The sequence below is a fragment of the Festucalex cinctus genome, chromosome 1, assembly GCF_051991245.1.
Source record: "Festucalex cinctus isolate MCC-2025b chromosome 1, RoL_Fcin_1.0, whole genome shotgun sequence".
Classification (NCBI taxonomy): Eukaryota; Metazoa; Chordata; class Actinopteri; order Syngnathiformes; family Syngnathidae; genus Festucalex; species Festucalex cinctus.
The window spans coordinates 45,928,351-45,939,623 of record NC_135411.1 but is presented as its reverse complement, the minus strand read 5'-3'; the positions used below and the strand labels follow the sequence as shown (position 1 = coordinate 45,939,623).

At 44.4% G+C, this 11,273-nt stretch overlaps 1 protein-coding gene across 2 annotated transcripts in view; it reads left to right on the top strand.

Annotated features, from left to right (window-relative positions):
* The first annotated feature begins 632 nt into the window (after positions 1-632).
* The window catches only part of atp6v1h (ATPase H+ transporting V1 subunit H), a 34,296-nt gene continuing 23,655 nt past the window's right edge, over positions 633-11,273 (top strand). For both annotated transcript variants that reach the window (XM_077537678.1, XM_077537669.1), the window contains exons 1-4: positions 633-692; positions 1,799-1,960; positions 4,095-4,194; positions 4,280-4,369. In XM_077537678.1, the coding sequence (XP_077393804.1) occupies positions 1,857-1,960; positions 4,095-4,194; positions 4,280-4,369 (294 nt within the window). In that variant the 5' untranslated portion in view covers positions 633-692; positions 1,799-1,856. The remainder of the gene's footprint in view (positions 693-1,798; positions 1,961-4,094; positions 4,195-4,279; positions 4,370-11,273) is intronic.

The following is an 11,273-nucleotide window of genomic DNA, read 5'->3' as shown; positions in this document are numbered from 1 at the left end:
AATGTTATGTGCTTAGGACAGATTAACACAGGAGGAAGACTCATGGCAAGCTCACGTGACACTTGAAACGTCACAGTACGACAGTCTGTGTTTATCTTTCAATGAAAACAATATAGGGCCTAATAGTGTAATATTCCCACTTAAAACATATCCTATAATAGCCATTATTAATTAAATAAAAACAACAACGGTAAGAAAAATAAAATAAATACATAATAATAATAATGACTTTTTTTTTTCAATTGCATTCGAACATTGAAATCAAGAGCCAAAACTTGTCAAACATTAAGCAGCATAGTAAACTTTTAAGTCGTCATACACAACATAGTAAGAAAAAAAAAGACAAACGAAAGGGGTTGGGGGGGCGTTAATGGCAGGTGTCTTAATTAAACTAAGACATATTAAAAACACCAAAAGGAGAACACAACGTCTCGACAGCCTCCTTATTTTTCGAAATAGAGATGGAAAGTAAAGTGGTTTTGACTTTACAACGTTACACTTATGAATATAAAATTTAGCAAGCTATATTAAACGAGCAATCAAATAATATTATTTTTCCAAATGAACTGTCATAGTAATAATGACGATTTTTGTTTGTCTCTTCCGTTGATGCTCACGTGACTACTCGGCGTCGTCAGTCACATGATTCAGCGTGACGTCACCACTGTCAGCTGAGTAAAGGAGCTCGTCCGGTGAGTGATCCAGCCTCTTCTTTTCTTAAAACGCGAAGATTTTAATGCTAGTTACATCAAATAATATCTGTTATGTCACTGAGTGATTATTTTCTTGTTGCTATGCAAGTTAGACAAGACTGTCACGACAATGTTGCGGGTTAGCATCCAACGCTTGTTTAGCTAGCTGGTTCGATCAAACGCTAATAATCTTTTTTTCCTCAGTTTTACATCTTTATGTAATATCCTTTTTTTGTTCTTTAATAACTCAAGTCCAAACTAACGGTTTCCGATGGGAATGTACGTAAATCGGCATATGCCATAGTCTTTCACTAACCTACACTAACGCAGTAGTAGTAAAGAGCAAGGCAGAGTAAATTTACAAACAGTATGGGGGAAAAGTGTAGGCCGTAATTAAACTGTTAAGTATGGTCTATGTCAGGGGTGCTCACACCTTTGAGGCATGCGAGCTACTAATTGTATTATTTATAATTATACGTTTTATGCTATTCTTGGTAACGCTGCATGACTGCCATGCCTTATGTTGTATTCATTGTGGACAGTCTGGAACAGTGAATTACCCTTGTGAATCAATAACACTGCAACATTGTCGATTCTTGTTTGTTTTTGTTTGTTACCCATGTGCCACACTCTCCAGGCATGATTAGTGGTCAACTTCTGTTGCATTAAACTTTTACAATAACAATATCTTAAATTTACAGTGTTTTTCAAGGGACCAAAATACATTGCTGTAATTAAAGAGATGAGTATGTTAGGAGTGCTATTAAAGGTGTAACACTCACTGTAATCATCTAATCCATTATCAAATTAATAAATATTTGGATTCAATCAATCGTTTTGAGACCTTTTTTTTTTTTTTTTTTTTTTTTAACCGGTAATTAAAAACGTTCCAATTCTATACATGTCTTTGTATCACCAAGTCAAGAACGGCAAATTCCTTGTGTGTTTCAACATACTGACCAATAAAAATGATTCTGATCAAACGAATAGGTTAATATTTTTGGTTGACAAGAAAAACTATGATTGGCTAAGGTTGTTCAGTTTGTGAGTAAGAGCAAAAGACAAAACAAAATAAAAATGTGTGCTTCCTTGGTGTTCCCATCCAGGTATTGTCGACCTCATATTTTATATTGACAAAGAAAGTGCAGCCAACAGTCACTGAGGATGGACATCCGCGGGGCCGTGGACGCCGCCGTCCCCACCAACATCATCGCTGCCAAGGCAGCGGAGGTTCGCGCTAATCTGGTCAACTGGCAGTCATACCTGCAGTAAGTAACACACATTATCTGTTTGTCAGAGGGTAGCAAGACACAGTTAAATGGTGAGAAACTGAGTCACAGTCTTGAGGGGCGCTTCCTCTTTATGTTATTATTGGAATTGCTGCAATGAATGGCTTTTTTTTTTTTGTGGGGATCTTTTATAAAGTTTTTGAGAATTCACCATTCAAAAATAAAGTACATTGAACATTGGCACTCTATGTGAAGTTTTCATTTTTCGGTGGTTCTTTCTATTTTTTGCTAAATGTTTTGTCAGTGTAATTCACTGATTTCCTCACTAGTTAGAGGAACTACATATTAGTCCAGAGGGTCTTAGGGATATGTTGTTTCTTGTATTTTTCTTTCTTTTCTTTTTTTTTAAGACGACTCGTGTTTGATGGCATTACTGTATTGGTGTACCCGAATGACATGAGCTTTGTTTTGTCGGGATGTGGTATTTCCATGTGAAGTGTCACAATCGCATGAACCACTGTGGCGTGTTAAAAAGCAAGGCGTAGACATCTCAAGACTCAAATATCTCTTTTCTACTGTAGAGTTGTGCCTTGAGATCAAACTTTGATTTGTTCTATGACCATATTCGTAATTCAAATCAAATTCTCCTTTCCTATTGAAATGAATGAAAATATCATTCTAGCCTCCCTTAAAATCGGTAAAAAAATGTTGCAGTGTCCATTTTAATTAGGAAAATATGAAATACAAAAATGTTTCCGCCTTGGCCACTTTAGGGCAGTATTAAAAAGAAAGACAGCTATACGGTACTGTTCATTGAGACATCTCAATTAATCTCGTTTTAACAGTACAATAATAATTTTAATCGTTCTTCACAGAGGATAAAGAATATATGATTGACTACAGTTATATTGTGTTTTTGCATGTGTTGCAGAACAGTTTGTGTTCAGTCTGTTACAGATTGATATGGTGACAAGCTAGCAACATAGACACTAATTAGTAGGGGTGTGAATTGCCTAGTACCTGACGATTCGATTCGTATCACGATTCACAGGTCACGATTCGATTCGATACCGATTAATCCCGATCCGAATTTCTAAGTCGATTGTTGCGATTTTTTTTCATTCAAATTTAGAAAATACTAATCAGTAAGCTTGTAGAGTGTAAGATTTATATGAAAATGTATTATTTATTTATCTGAAATTTCAGTCTTATAGAGGTTGTAATCTGTTTCATGTTTGAACAGCATTAAAATAAAATATTAAGGCTTAATGTTCCGTTCATATAACATTCTTCCATGCTCAAGGTGTGAATCCTAAAAAAAAAAAAAAAAAAAAAAAAAAATCGATTCTGCCGATTTTTGAATCGATTCGAGAATCGCGCGATGTAGTATCGCGATATATCGCCGAATCGATTTTTTTTAACACCCCTACTAATTAGTGTTAGCATTAAGCTAGTGGATTGACAGGCTAAGCTATGTGGTTGTTTTAAACAGTGTTTCATCTATAGTTTGACAGTAAACTATAACTGGGAGTTTCAAATAAACAGCTTGAAGCTTCTATTTTGTAGCGTTGTTCACTATTTGCGTATATTTGAGTTAACTGTCATCAGACAGAGCTTATATCTCAAGTCCAGGCTCACAAGTCAAGGGAAAAAAAATCGGCCGAACAAAATCTCCAGTCACTTGTATCTTGAGACACCGCTCGCTGTACTTCCAAATATACTAACTGTAGTTTGATGCTTTGCCCATTCGAGTATCCAAAGTGAAACAATTACAGGTATGTCTTAATCAATGTGCAAATATAGCCATAGAATAAGATGGGTTCTTAATGCTCAGTAACAGCACGAGTCATAAATTAATTCAATTTGAATTACATACACACATTAATTTTACCAAGCAGATGCTAATGGAAATGCATTTACTATATACACTGCATGCCATCATTAATTGTAGCAGAACTTCCAGTATGTAATACTAGATGACAGCTTGTTGAAGGTTTTATGATGGTGACACTTTGAGCCTGGAACAAATGAAGTCACTTCATAATATTTTATACAAGAATTATTTGTGATAGTCCACAAGTGTCATAGAATGGGTTGTGTTTTACTTTGGCGGTTCCGTTGCACATTTCAGCGGACTGACTTCCCTTGTTTGACCACTTCTCTCTTTTTTTAGGAGTCAGATGATCTCAGCAGAGGACTGTGAGTTCATCAAGAAATTTGAGGTGGCCAACTCTGAGGAGAAGCAGGTCATCCTGACCAATGAAGGGCATCAGGTATTAGGGTTCATTCAACATAAGACATAACACAGGATGTGCTGCCATGGTTATGGCTTCTCATAATATGCTTTTTGTCATCCAGTGTGCAAAGACCTTTCTGAACCTGATGGCACACATCTCCAAGGAGCAGACAGTCCAGTATATCTTGACTCTCATCGATGACACTTTACAGGTATTGTGCACTGCTCCAGACAAAATGTATTTGGACAATCTTTAGTGTACATGTGTCAAGATCTGGTCCTCGAGGGCCTGAGTCCTGCATGTTTTCGAGGTTTCTCTACTGCAAAACACCTGATCAGCATCGTTATCAGGCTCCTGCAGAGCTTGCTGATGAGCTTAAATATGAATCAGCTGTGTTGAACATGGGAAACCTCGAAAACATGCAGGACTCAGTCCCTGGAGGACCGGACTTTGACACCACTGCTTTAGTGCATCTGGAAAATATCCATGGTGTTTCACTTTTTCCACATTCTGTTATGTTACAGTCTTATTTCAAAATGGAACAAATTCATTATTTTCCTCAAAATTCCCAATGACAATATAAGGCTGCGAATGGTGTAAATATCTTTCTTTCGTTTTGTTTCGAAATAAAGTTGCACAAATCTTGAAAAAATAAATAAATAAACCCTACTTTTTCATATTGTGATTTTATGGTGTTTTTGTAGATTTATTTTTTTTTTTTAGGGGGGGAAGAAAAATAATAAATTTTGGTGTAACATGCATTTTAACATAAAATGTGGAAAACGTTAAACACTGTATATTTGCAGATGCACTTTTTATACTAATACGGCAGATATTGCACTTCATTTTCAAATACAGTACACGTTATTTGAAATGAAACAAAGAATATCTTTTGGTCCTGTGAAGACAGTTGGTGACAACATGGTATTATGTAAAGCATGCTATGCTTCAAGATATTCCAGATTTCTCGATTTGTAGGCCAAGACCTCTTTGACTTTGATTTAGGGATCTTTTTTTTTCTAGCAATATGGTTTTATTTACATTTATGTCAATTTTTTGGTATTAACCATCGCTTAATAAATGTATTTAGACCACCAGCCATAAAAGCGAGAAGATGAAAGCATACAGCATTGTGGAGTGCTTTGACCCTGACTATTTTGATTTCATTTAGCTCTCCACGTTTTGCCATTTTGAACAGTAATTAGAAATTTTATAACAGAATTCGTCTTCAGCAAGTAATTAATCAAATGATGATATTAATAGAGAATAAGGCTTAAAGTTTTCCGGCACCATGCAAGATCTGCAGCTTTCGAGGGGCAACTTTCTCGACCGCATCGTCCTATTTTTTTATTTTATTTTTAAAAACTTTTCTTTAGGAATGGTAGGGAGGTTTACCTCGCTTTCTTTATTTCCAAAAGCTGCGTAATGTGGTATTTTGTCTCCTTCACCGGTGTTACTAATAAATTGCAATTGTTTTGATCTGTGAGCGCACAGGCATTATATGGCACTACGCAGAATGTTCCATTTCGTCTCTCTAGACCACCAGGTGGCGGTGCTGTAACCAGCACAGAATTCCCCTTATCGCGACAGCGGCATCGAGCAAGAATAACAGAATATGCTTTGTCCCTAGTTCCGACTGATGTGATCCCCGTACATAAATGGGATCGTCGCCAGGACACATCCTCTTTAACCTTTCTCGCGCAGCTCAATAAACTCACGTCCATCGCTGGTAGCCTGTGATCTGGTTGATCGGGGCTGCGGGTGTTCCTCGCCCCCCTTGGCTGCGACGGTTCAGTGCATTTTCTGTTTTGTCAGTTGTATGGATAGACTGGAGCTCTCCGGCCATCATTACGGGATTTCTCCACCTTCGACACCTCTTTGTTGTGTACAGCTTCAAGTCCGGGGTGCGTATGATTTAAGTCAACATCTTTAACGAAAGCCGTTTTGACTTGCTTTGTTTACGACTTGCTGGTGAGGATATGGTTGATCGTATCCTCACCGAGCTTGATTTGTTTTCGGCTAGAGTGTGTTGTTTTCAAGACTTACCCAACTCTTGCCAGGGGGCACCAGCTGCTTTGATGTTTTTGGCTAGCTAAGGTGCTGTTTATCACGCCAACTACTAGTTTATGACGCCACATACGACCACGTACGTGACTCTTTACTTGCTGTGTGGGCGCCCCCTCCTCACGAAGCCGGACGCCATATCTGCACAGAGGTTCAGCACATACGACCACGTACGTGAGTCTTTCATCGCGTTGTGGTCGCTCCCTCCTCCTCACGGAGTCTGCCGCTATCGTTGCGCGGAGGTCCGTTTGGTTCCGTTGGTGACGAGGCGGCTCTCGCCTCCTATCCTAGACGAAGATAGCAGCATATCGACGCACGTTCACTGACTGTGCATCGATTGTGCGCTGTTATGGAGGACGCTGCTCGCTGTAAACACTGTGGAGGTTCCTTCCTGCCTGAAGAAGGTCGCACTGACTGCTGCCTCGACTGTCGCTCAGTAGCTGACACGGCGGCGGCGACCCCGTCCTCCTGTCGCCACGACGTCGACTGATGTAGCACCTCAGCAGACCACAGTGGCCGACCAGGCGTGGTCAGATTTGGGAGTGGCAATGCCGCCCCCGTCCCCCGCTCTCGGGCCTGAGCAAAACGCAGGTCTGTTTCTCCTGCTCATGCTCATAGGAGTAAAAAAACGAAAAAAAAAAAACGGACTGAGTCGCAGTTGGCCTCTCAAATAAAGCGACTATGAAAGCGATGCAAGCTCAGTGGAGTGGCCAAACCCCTTCCACTTCGTAGGCCACGGCGGAGATGAGGATTGCAGCCGATGTGGACATACCGGTTCCAAACCCCCACTTGGCCCACCCAGCAGACATGGTCAACGATGATGCAATCTCCATTGCGGCCTCTGGGTCGCCCCCTCTTGGCTGCGACAGTTCATTTTCTGTTTCCAGGATGCTGAGGACGGGGGTGATGAGGGGGACTCTGTGTCCTCTGCCCCGACTTCTCCTCCTTCAGAGCAGATTTCAGCTAGTGAGGAAGTGGTGCGGAAGGTTATGCTCAGCATCTTCAGGGTGTGGCCTGACTCCGATGGACTACTCATTAGAGTAGTGGATCCCTAAATCTCAGGCCTGCTGGCTTAACCCGAGTGTTTTTCCTCAGCTCCCTGCGGATGTACGGGCTCTGACAAAAATGCAGTTCCTTAATCCTATCGGACTGGAACGTATGCCTAATGTGGAGTATTCTGTAGCTTCACTGATCGTCTCTGCTGAGGAAGCCTTGAGAGAGGATGCCAGATGCCCTGACCTTCAGTGGCGCCTGATGGATGTACTGAAAACCAAGTCATATAACACAGCAGCAGTTGTAGCGCGCCTGGCCAACTCACAGGCTCGTCTCCTGCTTGCTCTTTCGGCTGCGATGGCGGAGGACGAAGTGGAGCAGGGCCATTATATGTCTTTGCTCACCCAAGCACGCTGACAGGTCTGGCTGGCTCAGTTTCCCTTGTGTGAGCCCTCATGAAAGGAACTGAAGAAACAAAGCAGAATTTTCATCTTCCGGGAGGATATGGGTTTCGTCGTCCTTCACAGAGGCATGGTACGGATGCCCGCGGGGACCGTGCCTCTGGGCGAGGCCAACCCACTTAGCCTGGAGCTACATGCACTACACATTGTCCCTCCCGGAACCCTAAGTCTGGGAGGGTTAGGGATTGAGCCCGAGGGGCCGGCAGTCGGTTATTTTTCCTGTCGGCAGCTCAGTTGCTGGACTGCCCTCGCTTCGGACCCATGGGTGCTTTCAACCTTAACTCATTGGTACAAGATTCAATTCCAACGCCGGCTCCCTCTCTCCAACTGGGTCAGAGAGACAGTCATCAACGACCCGGTGAGGGCATTGGCTCTGGATCAGGAGCTGGAGGCCCTCCTAGCCAAGTCCACTATCGAAGCAGTGGATCCCTTGGCTCACCCAGGGGGATTCTGCTCCCCCTACTGCCTCATTCCAAAAAAGACAGGCGGATTCCATCCTATCCTGATCTAAGAGGAATCAACCGTTATCTCAAGGTGTTACCTTTCCGCATGCTGACTACATCGGCCGTGGTGCGGGCGGTCGGCTGAGGACAATGGTTCACCTCAATCGACCTGAAAGGACGCTTACTTCCACGTCCCTATTACCCATAAGCACAGGAAGTTTCTCTGCTTTACCTACAGAGGTCGCCACTGGTAATTCAGAGTGCTTCCATTCTGTCACTCTCTCCCAGAGTGTTTACACGAGTGGTGAAGGCAGCCCTTGCACCCCTGCAGTTGAGGGGCATGAAGGTGCTCCCATATCTGGACGACTGGCTGATATGCGCACCGTCCAGAGCTCAGGCACTCCGAGACACAGGTGGGCTTCTCGAACATGTGGCAAGGCTCGGCCTCAAGGGTAACCTTGGGAAATCCTCTCTCGCTCCTTCTCAGAAGACTCTGTTCATCAGAATGTCGTTAGACACCACCTCCATGACGGCTCAGCCCTCCCCACAGAGGGTGGATGACCTACTGCGCCTCGTCTCCCTCTTCCATGCCAATGGGATGCTGCCATACTTCCATTTTCTGCGTCTGCTGGGAAAATTGACGTCCCTGACGGCCCTGGTGCGTCTGGGCCTGCTGCGACCATTGCAACGGTGGCTGAACAGTTTCCGCCTCGATCCTCTATGGGACCGTCAAACGCGTTTTCGCCTGTCCGGGCGGTTCATGGATGCTCTTGCCCCATAGTGTTTCAGGCGGGTGTTCCGCTGGGGGTGGTATCAGCACGTCGCAAAGTTGTCACCACCTATGCCAGTTTGAGTGGCTGTGGTGCAGTTTGGCAACACAGCACTGACTGCTCAGGGTCAGTGGTCTGCAGCAGACAGATCACTTCACATCAATGTACTGGAATTTCGAGCAGTGCATCTGGCCCTCATTCACTTTCTGCCAGACGTGGCAGGGAGACATGTCCTGGTGCGGTCGGACAACACCTCCACTGTGTATCACAGCAATCATCAAGGAGGGAAGAGGTCCGCCCAGTTGCTACGGGCCTCACAACGTCTTCTCAAATGGGCCGCTCCCCGCCTTGCCACCATGCAGGCTGTGTTTCTCCCAGGCATTGCCAACCAGTTGGCAGACTCTTTGTCCCCCCATCATCCGCCTCAGGGAGAGTGGCAGCTCCACCCGGAGGTGGTCGGCGACATTTGGAGGCGCTTCGGCAAAGCGACTGTTGACCTTTTTGCCTCTGAGGAGTCCACTCACTGCCCCCTCTGGTTTTCTCTGAGGGAGCAGAGCAGCCCGCTGGTCCAGGATGCACTAGCACACCCTTGGCTGAGAAGTCTAATGTATGCTTTTCCTCTCATTCATCTGAACCTTCAAAGGGTCCTTCAGGAGGGTTACACAATGTTGCTGGTGGCCCCTTTTTGGCCAGCCCAGACTTGGTTCCTCTTCTCAGCCGTCTATGCTCATCCCGCGGCCCCTGCCCGGTCTGCTGGATCTACTATCCCAGCAGTGGGGTTGGATTCGGCATCCAGATTCTCGTCGGCTCAAGCTGTGTGTCTGACCGCTGAGAGACGAGACTCATTTCTGACTGAGTGCTCGCCGTCTGTCAAGAATACGATCCTTAATGCCATGGCTCCTTCCACTCGTTTACTGTATGCTAACAGGTGGAAGTTGTTTACGGAGTGGGTTGGACCCCGTGATGTGCTCTATTCCTGCTGTTTTGGAGTTCAATCTGTGTTTGATAAGGGGCGCTTCCCTTCTACAATCAAAGTTTACGTAGCGGCGATTTCGGCTCCCCATGTTGCAATTGATGGAAAGTCTGTGGGTTGCCATAGTCTTATGACATCCTTCCTTAGGGGTGCCCTTCGCCTTCGTTCTCGGACCCCGCCTCGGGTCCCCGCCTGGGACCTTTGCTTGGTACTCGACACACTGTGCAGATCCCCCTTTGAGCCTCTGGCTGAGGTGGAGCTGCGGTGGTTGTCTCGTAAGATGGCGTTTCTACTTGCAATCTCTTCCGCAAAGCGGGTGGGGGAGCTCCACGCTCTGTTAGCCCAGAATGCCTTCTTTGGCACTCCCAACGAGGCAGGGGTCATTGACCCCGGGTCACACTGTGGCCAAATGCTGCTTTTGTGCCCAAGGTTTTGTCGGGCTCCCAAGCAAATCGCCCTATTTGTCTTGCTCATTTTCCTCCGACATCTACAAACGAGGATGCCACTCCAGGCCTTTGCTGTCCTGTGAGGGCGCTCCGCTCTTATTTGGATGCTACGACACACTTTTCCTTATATCCACCCAGCTATTTGTGTCTTACGACGGCCCAACTAAGGGGGCCGCTGTTTCCAAGTCACGCCTCTCTCAGTGGATCGGGATGGGATTCGGCAATCGGACCGGGTCTCTGGTCGGTACCCTCCACCGACGGTTCTCAGTCACTCCACCACGACCACCAGCAATGCTTGTCACTCAGAGCCCTCGTGTTGGTTCTGAGAGGATGTGTCCTCCGACGATCCCTTTTATGTACGGGGATTATGTCAGCCGGAATTAGGGACAAGCATATTCTGTTATTATTGCTCTTTGCCGCTGTCGCGATATGGGGAATTCCGTGCTGGTTACAGCACCGCCACCTGGCGGTCGTTCGAGACTCATCGAACCGCAGTTACATACGTAACTTTTGGTTTGCGACGTAAACTTCAACGTACATAAAAATACAGTTTCTACAAAATGTATTAATCTGGAAATGATTTTTGGAAAAAAATAATCGCATAGTTATGTTAGTAACAACCAAATAAATCATATGGAGCAAACTTGTCATTATAATCGGGGTTCTTTTTAAGCCATTACAAACCCTCTATGTGGCTCTCACCCTTCTAAACACTTGTTACACTCGATAAATTTAAGTTTCAAAATGCCAAATGTAGAATAAATGCCGAGCTGTTGATTATAGGCTGTATTCAAATTAAATTAATTTGATTTATGATCTTCACTCTGGCAGCACGAGAACGTCAGCAACACAGCTTAATAACTTTTCTTTTTAATCTTAAAATGGCTTACCATAACTAGAAACCTGGTTACATATGTCACAAATGGTCACAAACGAAAACCCACGATAGAGTGAATCTGCAGTAA